We start from the raw sequence: 20716 nt of genomic DNA, 5'->3' as shown, positions 1-20716 counted from the left end.
TTCAGACGAAAAGTGGACAAACCCCTGAAGTGGTCGCCAGTCAGTCACAGGACACATACAGAGACCAACAATCATACACACCCACATTCACACCGCCACTGAGTGGGAACCGATCCCATGCTCCCTGCACACAAGTCAGGCGTGTGTACCTCTACATCATCAGCGACTTGAAATTCCTGACCTTTCCAGTAGAAATTCAAATAGCACAGTATTCAGGCCAATTTTTAACATCCTAAGCCTTGACCATGCAAATTGCCGTGAACATCCACAAGAGCATGTAGGACTCACTGCACAAAGAACTATTCTCACTTCATCATTATTAATTGTTTAGTTATCATACTGTATAATTCAATATCATAGTGATAGGTTCTTCATATCTGTAGAAATAGGCACTTATGTTGGCAATTGAATGTCATTACTGTTATCATTGTCAATCTCTTTTTTCGTCAATAGATGCTACAGCTTCTTGTTGACTTTGAAACTTAGCTTGTAGCCGACGTGTGCACATTTTGAGCATGACGTCTCTGATACACTGGTTAAAGGACACTTTGATTCTCTCCTCTTTCATCTCAAACTGCTTCAAACAACAAAGCGTGTGACGATAAAGTGGTTAGGACTGCACGACTGTCCGTGTTTTATGTAATGTGTTGTTTATTATTTTACTTTAGTTAACTGTTTTGTTAAGCGCTTTGTTACAGCTGCCGCTGTTGTGAAAGCGCTATATAAATCAGCATATATTGTATTGTATTGTATTGTATTGTATTGTATTGTATTGTATTGTATGCCTTACAGGCTGTATGTACTGTATAGTCCAATTACCGTATTGGCCCGAATATAAGACGGTGTTTTTTGCATTGAAATAAGAAAAGTGGGAGGCGTCTTATATTCAGGGTGAACCCCTGTCACATAGAATAAAAATAACAATAACGGTAGTACGAAGAAGAAAAATAAATAGTGGTCAGAAAGAAAAAAGAAGAAAATAATAGAAGAGATAACAGAAAATTGAGAAATGTATCGACAATCTGGAGAAAAGTGGTTCAAAGATCGGCCAGGTTGAGGAGAAGTTATGATGTAATTTACATTTAAAAACCAGAAGCCATTCATTTACGAATGTGATTGCACTTTAGTTTACATATTTAAATGTTCAGATATTAAGATTTGAATGAGACAAAATAACACGCTTTTTCTCTCAAATATACTGACTGTATTGTCATAATCATTCGTTTCAGATGTACTGTAATTATTTTCTGTATAAAAATGTATTTGGTGTTCAAAACGTCTTTCATGTTTTTCAAACTTATAATCAGGGCCGTTTTATATTCGGGCCAATACGGTGCTCATCATTCACTTCCGGTTAGATGGATTCTGCCTTTTGTCACCTTGTGCTTTTGACATGTAATGGCACTAAAATGAAATCTAATTTAATCATGTGTAATCATATCTAATGGCATATTGTACGTGGTCAAAAAAAGAAAAAGAACTTGACATCTCAAAGAGCAAATCATGTTGTGCATGTAAAAGGTTGATGTTAAGATATGTTAAGATATATCTTTATTTGTCCCACACTGGGGAAATTTACAATTTGATGTCATCTTCTGTGCTCATGTCTCTCACATCTCCATGCCACTAGGGTCTGTCTTAATGGTTAAGGAACTCCCAGCACAAAGATTATAATTCATGTTTTCTGTTTAAAGGCCGCTGCTTGCCATGCTCGATGGATATGTTGGAGCTGCAAATATTGACGTAATCTTCCTGCAATTGCAGGGTACAAATAGAGGGAAAAAAAACCAACAACATTCACACTCACATTCACACCTATGTGCCATTTAGAGTTGTCAATTCACATGCATGCTTTCGAAATGTGGGAGGAAGCTGCAGTAACTAAAGGAAACCCACGCAAGTGCACAGACGACATGCAAATTTAACTTATTTTGTTTCCATTGATGGAAGAGAATCAGAATTACCGATTTGTTTATTCATCAAGTACATTAAAAACACATAAGGAGTTTGTAGCCCTACCTTTTACCTAAAAAAGGGCTTTACTAATCACTCACATCATATGCCTCTCCGCTAATATCTCACACGTACTGTACATACCGGTACTCACACATTAGAAATTCGAGACAACCAGATGACTCAATTCACCCCCACTCACCGAGGAGTATGATTAATCAGATTGGCGTGATTAAAAGCTTGATGGGTTTCTCTGACTGCACTTAATGTAGGCAAATAGAATTGTGTTTTCATTGTTCAGGTGTACAAAAGGGCTCTGCAGACTAATCGCTGTAGGAGAGCTCTGTGTCAGTGTCTGGTACCTGAAAACATTTTCATTAAGAAGGAATTAAGGGATAAACTGCATTAGTTAATATCAGTTTTTGCCCCTGATTTGGAATTTAAAAAAAGGAGATGAATAAAAACTGTAACAGAGCAATGCAATGGTTTCATCCATATTACCGTGGCTGGTCTGGGATGATGAAATATTACACTACACCGGAGAGGAGCGTGGTAAAATAAGTGTATATTCAAGGATTCATTTGCCCTTTCTCCAAAATATGAACTGAAAAATATTTGTTTTGTCGGTTGAAAACGAATATTATGCAGCACCCAGCAAGAATTGAGATAACACGCAGTGCGTGACAACGATGGATGTTGGATCCTGCAGTAGGTTTACGCATCTTGTCACTGTCCTTAAAAAAGAATCACAAGAATGGATATTTTGAAATGTCTGCAATGCCAAGTGGATACGAGAAGTTTGGCAGACCAACAAACACTGCAGTATCATCAAAACAATCCAAATAAAAAGAAAACGTCTCTTAAATCCATATAAAAAAGAATTGAAAGAGTAACGCCAAAGAATTGCGCCTTATTTGTATCGTAATTACATTGACGAGCATATTTAGCCGTTACTTGTTATGGATGACATCAGCTGTGTCATCCCTGCTTTTCAAGGAGTACAACCCAAATTTCCACAAATTCTCCAAAGCAGCGATTTGTGAGAGCAGAATTTGGATTAAGAGCATGAGGGAGGACTGAATTGTGAGCATAAGCGATTTGAGCAAGAGGAATTGCATAACAACATATGAGCAAACTAGAGATTCGCAGGCTTGTGATCAAAGCTGCTGGCGTCCGCTTTTGACAGCTGGAGGGCTCTTGACACAAATTCAAACTCAGAGAGAAAACACTGAACCAAGCATACACTTCATTTAGCCCTTTATTTGTACTCTAATGAATATTTGTCATCAATGCAACAAATTTCAGGCCACTCCATGTACTCCTGATGTAGGTTCACCGGGTATTGATGAAAACATCTCACCTGGCAAATGAAAGTTGAAATACCTTGAACCATTTTAAGGAGACAACTTTCAGCTAGGTTCACTGAATATTCAAAAAAACCCGACTCTCTCAATCTATATGAGCTCTGTGATTAACTGGTTACACGGCCAGGGTGTACCTTCCTTTTTGCCTGGTTAGGCTCCAGCTCATCCATTTATATGTTTCATGTCCATATTTGTGACCAGTTCTCATTGTTAATAATTGCAGCGGTTGTGAAGGCTCGAAATAAATTAAGATGTATTGTATTGTATTGTATTGTATTGTATTTCCTTTAGTGTACCACCATCTAGTGGATGCATCGGCCAACCGCAGCCACTATTGTAGCTTCTATTATGCACCTTACATATGAAAACAGTTTTAAAATAGGCCATTCATTGAAGGTGCGATTTATAATCCGAAGCGCCTTATAGTGCAGAAAATACGCTATTTATTATGCCTGATTGGTCCTTTTCTGAGTAGTTCACTGTGCTATTCTTTGTGTCACTGTTGAATAAAACTGACATGAATGAAGAAAAAAGGTATGTTCATAAACGGCTGAATGGCTCTTACCTTTGTTATCACTACCAGTGATTTGAAACTGACAATTTAAAAAGAATGAAAATAATAGAAATGAAAATAATGGTTGTCGGTCCGTCAAGAGCATGTCCTTTTCTCAACTCATCCGTGACAAATCAAAGGTTGGAGACCCCTGGTCTAGAAGGCAGCCAGTGCAAGAAATGAGCAGAGACAGCGTGAGGGAAGTAGATAAAAACAGCTGAGCTAAAGTTAATAAAAATGGCTGATGAAAAATCTGATTGGCTGGTTGGCTAACCACTCACATTGGCTGCTGATCAAAAATGTTAAAAATTTCGAACCCTGGCCGTGGGAGATCATCAAGAATGCAACCTCACTTAATTTGTCTGAAAATGTTTATATAACAATTACACGTACATGTGATAATCTATCAGTGTCAGAGACATATGGTGACAGGCAGAACAATGAAATTCTCTTCCATTAGAAGGCAGAAGGTAAAATAACCCATTCATAAACAGCATAATTCACGGCTTTCTGCGAGTAAATCAGCTTTATGTTGAATTTAACAGGCCAAAATTACACACTGAGTAAAAATGAGTGCTTTGGAAGATGAAAAAAGAAGCCCGTAATCTCTAAAATCCTCTGCAGTTATAGAGTCCTTTCTTCCACTCTTGTCTCATTTTATGTCACTGTGGATCCCAGAATACACATTGCAGGTACAGAAATAGGGTTTGGATTAGATGATGGATTAGCCAAGGCATATTTGGGGAGAAGGAGTGACTGAAGAGGGAGAGAATTAGAACTAATGTGCACAGTGAAAATGAATACACAACATGGCCCACAGATACAACTTCACATCCATCACAACGCACAGACTGTATTTATTTGTCAGTGTGTGTCTACGTGGCAAACCTGCAGATTGAGTGTTCCTGACGACGCGCAGTAGCGTGAACAAAAATAGGTAAATGGTGTTGGTATACATATAGAATTCATTTTACAGCCATATACAAGCACTACTTGTTTTTTTTCCGGGTACTCCGGTTTCCTAACATATTCCAAAAGCATGCATGATAAATTGATTGAACATTCTATATTGTCCTTGGGTGTGATTCTAAATGTGAATGGTTGTTTGTGTATGTGTGCCCTGTGACTGGCTGGCAACCCGTTTAGGGTGTACCCAGCCTACTGCCCGAAGGCTCCAGCATGCCCACGACTCTCCTGAGGATAATGGATGGATAGATGGATCAGACTTTAACATCCCAAGCATGCTGTCTTATCCTCTGACTAACACCGCCCTCTCCAATGGGGTGCTGAATGTACTCACAGACAGACCCCAGAAAGTCAGAGTTGGCATCAGGACATCAGACACGAGGACTTAGCACAAGGACCCCCCAAGGTTGTGTGCTCATCCCTCTCCTGTGCAGCCTCTTAACCCATGACTGCATCTCCTCTCAGGATGACACCAATATCATCAAGTTTGCTAATGACATACATGACAGTCATTGGCCTGATCATGGGTGGAGAAGAGACAGCCTATGGAAATGAATTTGCTCAGCTGGTGTACTGGTACCATGAAAATAATTTGACTTTAAATGCTGTCAAGATGAAAGGGGTTTTTATTGAAGTGGAAGAAAGAGCAGTTTGAAATGACTGTGGTGTAGACGGTGAAAACCTTTAACCCTTTCAGGGAAAGCGATTACTACAGTGGACAGCTTATCAGGTTATCGGGTTACATACAGGTTATAATTATTCGTGCATGAAAGGGTTAAACTCCTCGAGCGCCACATCAGCGATGACCTCACATGGACCCACGGCACATCAGCAGGAAGGCTCAACAGAGACTGTACCTTTTGAGGAAGCTGAGAAAAGTTGAACAACCTCAACAGAAGCACAGTGAAGAGCAGCCCGAAGAGCATCCCGATCAACCTCATTACAGTCATATGGACAACACAGGACTGGAAGGTTCTCAGGTTTGTCATCAAAACTGATTCGCGCATGGGCCTCACAATGCAGAGGTGCACGGTTCGATTTCGGCTACGGCCTTCCTGTGTGGAGATTGCATGTGTCTCCCATCTACTGCCCCAAGACAGCTGGTATAGGCTGCCCACGACCCTTGTGAGGATAAGCGGGTCAGAAAATGGATGGATGGATGGATGTCAATCATATTCTTATGGTAAAGACTACTTTCTCATTAAAAACCTATGAAATACAGAAAGTCAAGTTTTCCTCACATTTCTGGCTACATTTGCACATTTATTGCGATATAATCACACAAGGCGTCAGCCATTCTGCGCCACGTGGCTCGGATGGTAGAGTGGTCAACTCCCAACTCAAAGGCTGGATGTTTAATGCTCAGCACTGACCAATGACCATGTCATTGTGCCCTTGAGCAAGACACCAATCCCCCAGTTTCTCATGATGCTGTGTCATTAGCAGGCGAATGAGAAGACGGTTCAACAGCTTTCGATAGTGAGTAAAAGCCCATTCACCATTTTACTCATATTATTTAATTTTGAGTAATAATTACGCAATGATCTTTGTATTTGTACTCAATATCATTGTATGTCATTATTCAAATGTGGTCTTTTTTATCTTTTATGCTATTTTTATGAGTATAGGGAGAATAGCAACGCAAGAACATTACTCACTGTTACCATTGTGTTTTTACTTGGTTGATGATTTTTTTGGGTTTTTTTTAAATGAACGTGATCCATGAGTCAGATGTTCAGTCTACAGAATGGTTACGTACCTCTGTCGCATTTCTTTTCAGTAAGACCAGTCAGGGCCAATTAATGTCAATCAAAGGACTATAAGTGAATGTGCCTCATGCAGTGTGATATTCAAATGTTCTCTACTCACCCACACAGTGGTACAATGGGAGAAAAAGGCTTCAGGAACTCACACCTGCAGCTATTTAGGCCAACGTAATGGTTGGCATTGAATGATTTTTGAAACATGCATTTACTATCGTGCTTATCTTCACTTGGGTCGCCGGGCCGAGCTGTTGCCTTTTCCCAGTTGATGTCGGGTTGGAGTCGATGTATACCCTGGACTGTTTGCCAGTCAATCGCAGGGCGCGTTTCAACAAACACCCATTCACACTCAGAATTTGAAGTCTTCATTGAAACTAACATGCATGTTCTTGAGTGTGGAAGAAAAAAATGTTAGACAATTTTAAAGGTGTGGAGTCTGAACAACTAAAATGTTCTTTAACTACTTTTGTCAATGGTAAAACACATTCGATCAATACCGAGGATATATCCTTGATTCGGGTTTATTTAAGTGACACAGAAGAACATAGAACATGGCAAAACTTTGGGTAGTACTACTGCACAATGGTACCCTTACATTACGGAGAGTCTTTCAATACTTGTATGTCATGTCTTTGTTTATCGTAGTTGCTTGTTATTGCAATACTGTACTGGTGCAGCCTATATTACCGGAGACAAATTTATTGCGTGTTCTCCATACTTGGCCAATAAAGATGATGCAGATTCTGATTCTTATAAAAGTGGCGAGAAACATACAGTAAATAGGAGAGTAGTTGCTTTCACATACTCCATTCTATAGTGGGGGTAACTTATTTCTATTATTGAATGTAAAATACAAAGTAATAATTGTAGGTCCGCAGGTAGTTTGTTTACCTGCATGTTGCGTAGAAGCAGAAAGAGAGAGAGAGAGAGAGAGAGAGAAGAGAAGAGGAGAGCAAGGCAAAGTGACACAGAAGAATGGTAAAATAGGGAGAGGTTGTTTGTGTCTGTTCTGCTGGCAGGGTTGCAGCAGAATTCGCCACACGGTTTTGTGTGCAATGAGGTCCTGTAGGGTTCACTGATAGCCCAATGAAAATATAAAAAGAGAAGGATGCAATTTTAACATTTCTACGGTTACAATTTAACTTTGTAGGATGACATCTAGAAATGTAAAATATGAATCAACTCAGTTGTTGTGTAACATCATTGGAGAATGTCTGAAAAAAAATAATAAACTACAGTGGTGCGAGTGTCCCAATTTCTGAGTTACGAGCCATCGCTTGTTTGACTTCTTTGATTTCTTTTGCATGCGTAGGCAGTTTTAGAGGTTGGCAAGGGGTAGCAGCTGCCATCTCCGTCAAATGCATTGCCACCCCAATTGCCAACCCTACTGTTGGCAATAATTATATCAATGCTAAATAAAAAAAAAAATAGTGTGTACAAACATTTTAATAGCCTGTTTAGAATTTGAAATTAGAAATCTTGATGGGTTTCCCCAAGCATCCTCAAGTGGACATTGGTTTCCTGCTGCAATTGGTCCTGCCACCAAAGAGGGTCTCAGTGTACCCGCTTTTGCTGCATAAGGCACCCTCCACCATGTTGACTGCTTTTCTTTACGATATTTATGATTACTTACTTGGTTATTAACATCTGCTATGGTGATTTCTGGTGGGTCCTGTGTGGTGACCCACAAGGGAGCGACATTCACCAGGGAGCTTGAAGAGAAGGGAGGGACATGTTTCTGGGTTCAAAGGGAAGCCTTACATTAAATGGTTGAAAGTGAGTAGATTTCTCTGAAAAGTGTCAATTTTGTTGTCGAGAGTAAAAGATTTGATACACACAAAAGATCACACACACGCATGCACACGCACACACACACACACACACACACACACACACACACACACACACACACACACACACACACACACACACAAAATATGAGAAACAGAACAAATTTAACTTAAGGGTGTAAATTGGTCAACACTGTGTAGTGTTGCAGTAAAATGAACAGGTCTTGTGAGATGCCAGCAAATCTCAGGATTAACTGGACAATGATGACGACCCCTTATCTGTTAACGGAACCTATTGTCACATTCGAAGGTTGGGCGCATATCTCTGTCCTCACTCAGGATAACACTGCACGGCTAAAAAGAGAGCAATTTGACATGTCTGCAGCGTTTAGGCAGCAATATGGTAGGTTATTGGGGGAGAGCGCTATCTTCTCAACTTATACATTCATCACCATGTCCAATCCACCACAGACTTCAAAACTAAGGGTGCGCCTACTACTCAAGCCTTGTTATATTTCCTTGTACTCAAGCCCAACTACTGTACAGCTGTTGGTTAACTTATTATTACACTTATATGACAGTTAAAGCTCTTTCTTAACTTCAATGTTTATGTGTTATTGATACCTGGCTATCAATACCAGAGCATTCCATTCCCCAAAAAGTTTATGAATCCACATGCAAGCCTTTGTGCCAACATAAGACACCTGAGTGAATATCTTTCACTTACAAACCCAATTCCAATGAAATTGGGACATTGTGTTAATCATAAACAGAATATAATGATTTGTGAATCATCTATATTTTAATTGAATATACTACAAAGACAAGATATTTAATGTTCAAACTGATGAACTTTATTGTTTTTAGCAGATAATTATTAATTTAGAATTTTACGGCTGCAACACATTGTAAAAAAGCTGCAACCAGGTCCCGTTTACCACTGTGTTATAACACCTTTTCTTTTAACAACATTCAATAAATATTTGTGAAATGTGAAATCACTGATTTTTGAAGCTTTGTTGATGGAATTATTTCCCATTCTTACTGGATGAACGGCTTCAACTGTTCAAGTGTCTCGGGTCTCCGTTGTCATATTTTACGATTCATAATGGGCCACACATTTTCAATGTGGGACAGGTTTGGACTGCAGGCAGGCGAGTCTCGTACCCACACTCTTTTACTATGAAGCCACACTGTTGTAAAGTGCAGAATGTGGTTTGGCTTTGTCTTGCTAAAATAAACATGGGCATTAACAATACTGCAATACAATTAGCACGTCGGCTTCACAGTGCGGAGGTGCCGGGTTCGATTCCAGCTCCGGCCTCCCTGTGTGGAGTTTGCATGTTCTCCCCGGGTCTGCGTGGGTTTTCTCCGGGTGCTCCGGTTTCCTCCCACATTCCAAAAAACATGCGTGGCAGGCTGATTGAACACTCTAAATTGTCCCTAGGTGTGAGTGTGAGCGTGGTTGGTTGTTCGTCTCTGTGTGCCCTGCGATTGACTGGCAACCGATTCAGGGTGTCCCCCGCCTACTGCAGCTGGGATAGGCTCAAGCAACCCCCGCGACCCTAGTGAGGCTCAAGCGGTTCGGAAGATGAATGAATGAATGAATTAACAATACTTGGATGCCACCAGGACATTGGCATTAACACGGCCCACAGATGCTGGCTTTTGAACTTTGTGTCCAAAACAAACCGGATCGTTCTTTTCCTCCTTGGTCTGGAGGACACAACGTCCACAATTTCAAAAAACACTTTGGAATGTTGACTCGTCAGACCTCTGTCATGATTCGGTTTAGGGACCAACAGGTGGCGCTGTAGGGCTCGCACGGCAGCTGCACACCTGTTGGTCATTTGGTAATTAGTTGTATAAAAGGACTCCTGCCCGAACACTTGGTGTCGGGTCATTGTTGCTATTGCTACTGTCATGCTTTGTTGGTTGCTGTTGCTGTTGCTTCTTGCTACTTTCATGTTTGTTTCAGTCATGTTTAGTTCATTGTTATGTTTTAGCTTCAGTCCTGTTTTGGTCATGTTTATGTTATTGAGAGTTTTTAGTTTCTGCAATGGTTTTTGTTTGTTACTTTGGACTTTGTTTAGGATTTAGTTTTCTTGTTTTGAATACAACTCTTCAAATACACCCTGCTCCTCTCTCCTGCCTGTTTTTTTGGGGTCCACCACCACCATGCAACGTGACAACCTCAAAATCCTTTTCCACTTTAAATCAGTCCCGCTCAGATAAACTTGGGCCCAGAGAACCAGGCGATATTTCTGTGTCTTGACAAATGGCTTTTGCTTTGCATAGTAGTTTTAACTTGCAGTTAGCATGTAACTGACAATGGTTTTCTGAAGTGGCCATGAGTCCATTTGGTGATATTTTTTCACACTGATATTGGTTTTTGATGCAGTGCAGTGCTGCCTGAAGGGTCAAAAATCACCGGTATTCAGTGTTGGTTTTCGACCCTGCCGCTTACATGCAGTTCGACTATCTTCTCATGCAGTTGTTGAAAAAGAGCTAAACCTTGTCCTATCTTTGCTTGTGAATGACTAAGCTATTCAAGGAAGCTCCTTTTATATCCCATCATGGCATTCACCTCTTCTGAAATAAAATTGAGATGTGTGTTTGAAGAGCATTCCTCAACTTTCTCAGTCTTTTTTGCCACCTACCCAAACCTGTTGTGTTCAATCACAGACGCTGGCCTTCCTGCGTGGAGTTTGCATGTTCTACTCGTTACTGCATAAGTTTCCTCCCACATTCCAAAAAACATGCACGGTAGGTTAACTGATCACTCTAAATTGTCCGTGGGTGCGATTGAGAGTCTGAATGTTTGTTTGTCTTTGCCCTGCGATTGACTGGCTGGCAAGTCAGGGTCTACTCCACTTACTGCCCGAAGTCAGCTGGGATAGGTTTCAAAACGCCCGTGACTCTCCTGAGAATAAAGCGCTTCAGTTAATGGATGGATGGATATTAAACTTGGGTGAATAAAAACTGTAACATTATTAACACGTCATGTAAATCACTTACTCCTGATGTGACAGGCAGTCAAAAGTGCACACAAATCCTCTTCGTAGCTCCTCTTACTAACACAAAGAATACATATTTAATTCATCAACCCACAGCATCTATGCAAAAACCCAAACCAGTTGCATTTGAAAAATTATAACATTTCCATGAGTTTGCTCTGCCTGTGGCGGTGGCTCTGAGGAAGGTGACACCTCACATGGCCATGATGCCTGCCCCATTATTGAGCTTGCACTTGTTTTCTTGTTAAGTGAATGTCAGCCGTGGATGCATGGGACTGTCTGTGCAATTCTTTTATTAATGAAGTGAGAGATACCGTAGTAGCGGTCCCACAGTCAGAAAAAAAAACAAATGCATCGATGAAAAGATACTGACAAGTGGTGATCGAATTAAAGTGTAGCCCTCTCACGAATTAAAGTGTAGCCCTCTCAATTGTAATTCAATCAATTCAAAGCATTTTCCATATTCCTCCTTTCACCTTAATAGCACACACACGCGTCATCTCCATATTTTCCTCTCCTTCACCTGCCTTGTCTAACCCATTTATTGTTCTCAAATTCCGCCTCACTCTGTTTCTGTCTCTTCCTTTTACATCTCCTTCATCCTACTGTTCCTTATTTCCTCGCCTTCGCTGTCCCCACATGATCGCGTTCCTCTCCTCAGCGCTCACTGCACTCTTGTCTGTTTTCCTTTTTGTCTAATTCTGTTCCTCTGCTCTGAGTCCCAAGGCTTTGTCAGTGCAAAGTGCTCCATCTGTGTCCCCTTCCTTCCCCCAACCCATCCCGCTAGCAAACACAAAGAAGGAGACCCAACAGCCAAAGGTTTGAGTTACGCAATAAGGTAATGGCAACACTAATACTCATACCAAGCAACCATTAATGGCATTTCTATACCATGACCATTTATTTGTCTTTCACGTATGTCACAGATGGATGAAATAGAGACTTAAGTGTGAGTAGCAAAGTTCAGAGGGCATTAAAACCTGCAGATAATAGCCGCTCATGTGGCTAATCCCTCAGTCATATTGAGCTTTTGTCATTTGTGTGCATAGAATTTCCCTTTTTATTTCAGGTGGGGGGAAATACGACGGAGGAATGGATTTATGTACCGGTACATCACTACTGTAGTACATTTTTTCAGGCAGAGTTAAGTAAACATCCTTACATAATAATGACATTCCGTGTAAACACACACACACACACACACACACACACACACACACACACACACACACTCACAACAGAACATTTTCTTTCACGTGGCATAGGTTTCACTCAAATATAACACATGTTAGAGTAACAACTGGTCATTAGTAACATGGTCTTCCAAGAGTCTTGCCACACATGTAGTTCAAGTCTGATGACAAGGAGAGACATACACCAGCGCAGACTCCGATACTGGTTACAAGCATCACAGCCTAACCATTTAGAGGTCCATATCACAATTTGTCTATTAGTCCATTTTGTACCACATCTCAAATTAAGGGTTACTGACTTTGGGTAGGGGGGGGTACAACCAATCTGTCACAGGGTACAAATACACACAGCCGTTCATACTCAAATTGACATTGACGGGATACTTTCTGACTCACCATGTATGTTTTCGTAATATGTTAGGAAGTTGGAGACAACAGCTTATACAAGAATTATCACAATATGCATACCCAACACAAAAAAGCATGAACTCCAAACCCAGAGTGTGAGCGGCTAGTCAGAATTAGTCACGTAATAAACATGTATGCAGAAATAACTTATGAAATTCAGTTTCACATTCAGTTCACGATATTGTGGGGATCACTGTAGGGTTAATGTTTACCGTGAATGCTTCAAATCAATCTCTAGAAAATACTGTCTTCATAAAACAGTAGGCCTAGGTATGATAGTTCCTAAAAAAAACAATCAATTCCACCATTAATTCTTTACCGCTTCTTCTGTTCCGAAATAATCAATTCTTGGATTAATTTGATCATAGATGTCAATAATCGATAATTAGATTAGAATTAGTAAAAGTGGAATGTGCAAGTGCAGCACTCAATGTGGCTTATAGAGAGTGACAAACTTGGTTTGCAAATTTGGCTTAGCAAATTAGGGGTCCCCACAGCGAGTCAGTCACATGCATTGAAAAAAAAACGGTGTGTTGAATTAACTCAATTTTATTTTTTCAAGTGTCCGCACCCAATGGAACAAACTGGATTGAGCTACATTAGATGCATGGTCTACTTATCTGGATGCGGAAAATTGAAAAGTAATTGATTAAACTCAACATTCATTTTTTCATCACTGACTAGGATTTGAACTGGCACTGTCTGCATGAAGCAAGTACCGCAATACTAGACTAAAATACAAACATGTAGATACGTTTGCGTGTGACAAGTACTGAACATGCCTTCTTGCACAACAACAAACAATTGAGGCTCAACATGTCTGAAAGTAAAGCAACAGCATGTCAGCTAGTGCTGACTGTTATTTGTTGCAACAAGTAAAGTGACTTTATAACCACTGTTGTGTCCCAAGACGCCTGGGGTGCCACAAAGTAATTTGCAATCCATTAATAAAAGGGAGCACCGTGACAAAAAGGTGCATAAGTACGAATAGGAACCGCTGTGATATGCCTGATCAATGAATAACTCTCACTTCTATTTGTTTTGTATGACTAAAAAAAATGATTGAAAGACAGCATGTAAATCACTCACACGTCTTGGCGGAAGCCTGAAGCACAAGACAAACAAGAATTCACAATCACCGATGCCAAGTTAGAATATTTACCAAACATGCATATGTTGAGGTAGTGGGAGTAGGACAAAGTATCCAGAAAAAAAATAAATCATTAAAACGGAAACTGCCGAAAGACTAATCACATGCATGCTAACGGTTAAGTGAAGTACTATTATTAGCCATTGTAATATGTGCCTTTAATCTCTCTTTTGCTCATTCATTTCCAAAGCACTGGACAGCCTTTTTGATTCCTGCTTCCAAATGAAATGCTGTTCAGACAGAATACCCTCGTGTTTGGGAAAAGTCAACAATATTCAGAGAGGTAGCCAATATCCTCTGCACATAGTCAATCGATTGGTGTCCTGTGTTAATATTTAGGTTGCACACTCGGAGAGCGAGTAGTCTCACATCCCAACCATCAAAACAGATGTTTAATCTCTGCCTAAATTGTTAGGATTAATATTTAAAATCCAGACCAATTTCATCAAAGATGTCATTTTTTCCATCAACAACTTTTTCAGGTGATCTTCCAACTAAATAATGTGGGGGGAAAGCACTGACAAATTAGGTCCCGACAGTTGCCGCATCCAAATGTCTTCACTTGTTGTTGACCTCTTCTCATACAATCCTCACAATTTGTCCTATGCTAATTGTTTGTATTATCATTATTATGATTATCCGTTGACAATAAAGTTGTACTTGATACTTGATTATTGTTCGTATTATCAATAATATACACCCTTCTTCAATGCCAAAAGTCCTCAGAAGGGCCGTGAGTAATTTGTAACCTATTCCATCTGACATTAGTTGACACATACTGTATGCTCCGGACTGGTCACCAGCCAAGCGTAAGGCACATATTGAGAAACAATCATATTTCCACCTATAGACGATTTAATCTTTTATTTAACCTTTCATGTTTGTTCTGGGAATGTGTGAGGATGGTTGAGAAACCAGCCTGGGGAGAGCATGCATGGTTTGAGATTTGAACGCAGAACCTCTCGACTGTGAGGCAGACGTCCAATCTATATCCTGTGTGCAATAATAATAATAATAATAATAATAATAATAATAATAATAATAATAACATACGGGGTTATAAAATAAAATACTAATCTGATTTTGGGGCAAATATTATACAATCATGATTCATGAAACGCTTGACATTTGCAGCCTTCGTACATCCTGTGAGTCTTTCCCCCCAAACTCCACATGACTTCGTGTTGTACGTGTTTCTCACCTCCTTTCTGTGCCACATTCTTGAGCCCAACAACCAGTCCCAGCAGAAACCCCATGAAGCACATCTGTACAGCGAACACCTCCTTTCGCTTTCTCCGCCTGCCTTTACCCCTCCGCCGGTTCAGCATCACACCTACTCCTACGGTTGACTCAGGCATCCCTTCTCCCACCACGCGGGCCATGGCGCTCTTCTTTCGGCGAGCGTTCCGGCAGGTCCCCGTGTGGTGCAAAGGTACGAGATTGCGGGTAGGAGGACAGCGAGAGTTGAGCCGTAAGTGAGATGGAGTTACTCGGCGCGGACAGATGTGAGCGACTTGTCTATGCACTCTGACGCTACACAAAATTAATACATCCCTGCTACATCCGGTATTGACCTTCAGAATAAAAGGCAAAATGACGCGACAGCTGCGAATATACATTATCGTAAAATAAAATTCTGTACTACACTCATTGTAGTTGAGCAATAAGACTACGTTGTTGTACTGATTTTGCCATTTCAAATTACATATACTGAATGACATTTCTCTCTTACTTTTCAATATGCAATATTGCCTTGGATAGGGATACGAATTGAATTCATTACTTGACCACACGGTAACGCGAAACATTTTTCCCCATTGAAACGAATGGCAACGCTGTTACCTTCTCACCTCCTCCTACCAAAAATGTCACGTGTTTTTAATGAGAAAGATGTCTGGTGTTTTTTTTTAATCTGTATTCTATTTTCTTTCTGTCTGTACCCTCTCAAAACTTGCTCTCTCTGTGTCACGGTGTACCCGAAACGACAGAATAATCGCTTCGTGTACAACGAAATAACTGAAAGTGGATCCCCGAAATAGCAGACACAGAAAGAGATTTGTCAGAGAACAAAAGGGGTCTTTAATACAACACAAAAATACCCGACCGGGAGAATAACTAAAAGCGCTGGTCAAAATAAGGACCAGGAATTAGATAAGGAGAACAACAGAAAACGCTTGCAGGAAAATAGCAAGGATAGTCTGTTTGGAAAAACGTTATAAAGTTCACACGAAAGAGAACAACGACGCGCAATAACAGCCACAAGGCTTAGAGGCAACGAATAATCAGTAATCGAAATGGTCGAGAGAACTGGCACAGCGTGGAATACTCCGGCAGTGAGTAGACTGCCAGAGCCAGGGGGAAGCCTGCCCCCTGCTGGCAAACACGGGACGTGACACTCTGACTGCATTCCCCAAAAATATCCATCACAAAAATTACATCAGAGGGGGCACGTCAAACTCTTCCACAAAATATGCAACCTGTCATGATGTGCATTTGAGTGTTTGACCATTCAAAAGCAAAAGAAAGGATATTAACCAAGAATTCAAACATCTAATACATATTATATTCTGATACAATTTTGGAAGAGGTCTGCTTTCGATTGGATGATATACTATTCCATGCATGTTTTTTTTTCTTTACACTGCCATGACATATATCTAAATTATGCAACTTAGAGCAAATTATTAGAAATGTGTTCCTTGAACCATCCATCCTTCCATTTCAGAATCAGAATCGTCTTTATTGGCTAAGTATGGAGAACACCCAAGGAATTTGTGCCCGGTATAACACGCTGCATTCGTATCATGGCATGTAGGTATGGAAGGACATTTCGTAACGTAAGTCAAGTCAACAACAAGTCAAGTCAACAGTATTTATAGAGCACTTTCAAACAGCCATCGCTGCATACAAAGTGCTGTACATGGAGCGATTTAACATATACAATAAACAGTAAGATGAATCAGTAATAAGTAATAAGTAATAAGGCGGTAAGTGAACCGTAGTGCGGTGGTACCACCCAGTGACGACTGTGAGACAATGTGCAAAGTATCAAGCAGAGCTAAAGTGATCAGTGGTAGAATACAACACTATGACAGTTTGTACAATTGGTGCAGAAAATCATTGAACCATTTTAGAGTGACCAGGAGCAGTAATTGTAGTACAAGAAGAGTGACTATGTCAGTGACTGTTTAGGGAGTAAATGGCTAGAGGGAAGAAGCTGTTTAAGTGTCTGCTGGATTTGGTGCGCATGGATCTGTAGCCCCTGCCTGAGGGGAGTACCGGTAGCTGGAAAAGGTGGTGGGCATGGTGCGGGGGATCCAGGAGGATTTGCCTCCTGGATTTGTGTCCTTTCCAACACAGAATGTCATCATAGTGCTGCAGGTGAGCTAGAGCCTATGCCTGTTGACTTTGACCAGAGGCCTGATGTATCCTGGACCAATCACAAACCAACTGCATGCATATTTACACTCACAGTTACACTTGTGAACAATTTAGAGTCCTCAATTAACCTCACTTGTATGTTTTTTGCATGTGGATGGAAGCAGGAGTCTACAGGGGCAACCCACGCATGGGGAGAACATTCAAGCCTCCACACAAAGAGGCCAAAGAAGAGATTTAAACTCTGATCCTTGAGTGTGAGGGAGGCACAATAACCACCATTCGCATACCCCCAAGTTGGAAGCGCTTGAGTTGAATTCATTGTTCAAGTTGTACATAGACTTGTTGGTAAATCAATAAGTCACATTCAATTGAATCTGGATGTATTTCGTGTATGATTCACAGAGACACTTGAGAATTTTTTGATGAACTTACTGTACCTTGATGATTGGGTGATTGATGTGTGACTGGCATTGGGAATTCTGGAGATCACGTAAGTACCAATGTAGTGAATAAAAACACAATGAGGCGTTTACGAAATTCAACCTGTATTACCTATTGAGTCTTTTAGAAGAGGCAACACATTGCTTCAATCGAAGATGTACAGTTTTGTAGTAGTTGGCAGTGAGACCAGATGCTGCTCTCAGTCTCATCGTAGTGAGGAAGTACTTTATGATGAAAATTGTTTTTGAACATTGATCATTTATATGCCCGGTAGTTAGCACATCGACTTCACAGTCCAGAGGTACCGGTTCAATTCCAGCTCCGGCCTCCCTGTGTGGAGTTTGCATGTTCTCCCCGGGCCTGCGTGGGTTTTCTCCGGGTACTCCGGTTTCCAAAAACATGCATGGCAGGCTGATTGAACACTTTAAATTGTCCCTACGTGTGAGTGTAAGCGTGGATGGTTCTTCGTCTCTGTGTGCCCTGCGATTGGCTGGCAACCGGTTCAGGGTGCCCCCTGCCTACTGCCCGAAGACAGCTGCGATAGGCTCCAGCACCCCCGCGACTCTTGTGAGGATAAGAGGATCGGAAAATGGATGGATGAATGGATAATTGACATGCCATGGAGGCTTGGATTCTTGGTTAGGAAATGATCCGATGTCGAGCTCACAGATGCATTACCTCCAGTGTGGAGAATTGATTTATTTGTTTGCTTTCATTCTTCTGATATAAAACTTGAACCTGTGATTTCTTTGAACTCTGTGGCAAATAAATGAGGCTCATGGGAAACTACAAATTGTACTTGTGGGGAAAAAAATAAAACATGATATCTCAGGCGAAACAGCATTTGAAGTGGGCAGTCATTTGTCAGCATTATCATGAAGCATAATAATATTGATCATTCACACTGGAAACATGCACTTTCACTGGGTTCAAAGGGCACACTTTCTTGACCTCTCTGTGGTGAAACATCGGAAAAACCCTTTTATTTCTAAATCGAAAAGGTAGCTGGGCAAACAGCAGAAGAAGAAAGAGAGAGGTCGATGTTTAAAGCACTTGGAACTTGTCATGGTCATTGAAATTGAGCTGTCACAATCGATCTGCGGCTGCAGTGGAGCGCACTGCGTGACAACATTGAGACATGACATCTCATGTGTAAAGCCTTCCCACTAATCCAGTTTTCTCCTGTTCTTGCCGAGTTGTGCAATTCCGGCATGGCAGGAAGGCTGAAGATTCTCGCGCTCTCACTCGCACGCAACCACATGCAAACACACACAGTTGGATTTACAGGTGCACACTCTGAACTGTGTCGCTACTCAGCTCTTTGATGTGTTGTTACTCCAGTCATTGTCCTGTAAATCATACCAGGACTTCATGTTTATTTCTTTATGGACGACTTATGCCGCTTTGTGTCGCTTCTGATCGTCATGATTTGACTGGAGCAGCTAAGAGCCCCGCCCTCCCCCAACAGTATGATTCGGTGGGTTTGAAATTCATCTGAGACAGAGAGAGAGGACCTTCCCACACTGTGTTGTCTGTCTTTCATATGACACACACACACACACACAAATGCAAACACACAAATCTAACTGCCCAGGTCCTATGAAGCACACTGTAAGCATCATAGGGCAAGTTAATAACCAACGTGCAATATAACGGTTTTAAATTCAATTGGATGAATCATTTGTTTAAATGTCAAATCAAACTAAAAGTACCTGATTTTTCTCATTTCAAATCACTATTCACTTCATATTCAATTCCAATCCAAACACAATTTTCAATAGTCACTGATTGTTAGAAGCAAACGAAAGAAGGATTTTCACTACCCCTATAGTGCTATAAAAACTCTAATTTGACATTCCGACTTTGAGAGGCCATTTTTGATGATGACAGATAGCATAGCAGTGGAATAGTTACAACTTGTGTAGACAGGAAAGGTGATATTAAAGAAATCAGGGTTGCTCTGGATAAATAATCCCGGCCTTGTAAGAAGATTACAGAGTGTTTTGTTCAGGGTTTTGTTTGTATTCCCACAGATGTGTACACACATGCACGCACAGAGATACACTGTCGGAGCAAACGCGTTTCTCGGAATGCATTACTTCTGATACGAAGGCTTTCAATACAATTCCTTAAGATCTGCTGTCCTGCAAGTCTTCCATCTCTCACTGCTGCAACATGCGTTATTCAAATGATCCTGATCATTTAATCAGGTGTGTTGCAGCAGGGAGAGAAGGAAAACGGGCAGGATAGCAGCTCTCGAGGAACAGGATTGAAGACCCCTGTTCTAAAGACAGTGTGCAAATTATCTGTGTGTTAGATAAGTGAGAGAAAGAGTTAGAGAGGGAGAGAGAGAGAGAGAGAGAGAGAGAGAGAGAGAGAGAGAGAGAAACAAATACTGTAATTTTAATGACAGCTATTTTTTATGGGCATAGCCTTTTTTTTTCACCCGATCTCAGCCTGACCACATCAGTGAAAGGAGGTGTCAAGCATTATAATATTGTTTCTTGGCTTACTTTGTCATGCTCTGTTGTCACCTAGTGTCAGAAAATGGTGACCAATAGTCACCAAAATTCATATTCACAGCTCGGCCAGAGAAGCCGCGCCGCTTCACCGTGCAAGTGGCTGCAAAATACAGAACAATTTCGGTTCCAAAATGCTGAGAGATTTCTTCCAAAATAATTCGAAGCCATTCATTCCTCAACTATTCCGATGTCGGCAGGTAATGTAAACATTTTCG

General features: G+C 40.8%; 1 protein-coding gene across 2 annotated transcripts in view; it reads right to left on the bottom strand.

Moving 5' to 3' along the window:
- The window catches only part of slc24a3 (solute carrier family 24 member 3), a 77823-nt gene extending 62127 nt beyond the window's left edge, over nucleotides 1-15696 (bottom strand). The window contains exon 1 of one of the 2 annotated variants that reach the window (XM_052081074.1): nucleotides 15359-15696. In XM_052081074.1, coding sequence (XP_051937034.1) covers nucleotides 15359-15539 — 181 coding nt within the window. In that variant the 5' untranslated portion in view covers nucleotides 15540-15696. The remainder of the gene's footprint in view (nucleotides 1-15358) is intronic. The other variant, XM_052081073.1, reaches the window with a different exon arrangement.
- Between the last annotated feature and the right edge of the window lie 5020 nt (nucleotides 15697-20716).

Source organism: Hippocampus zosterae, chromosome 11 (genome assembly GCF_025434085.1).
Source record: "Hippocampus zosterae strain Florida chromosome 11, ASM2543408v3, whole genome shotgun sequence".
Classification (NCBI taxonomy): Eukaryota; Metazoa; Chordata; class Actinopteri; order Syngnathiformes; family Syngnathidae; genus Hippocampus; species Hippocampus zosterae.
Note: the sequence above shows the minus strand (reverse complement) of the source record. Positions and strands in the feature narration are given on the sequence as shown.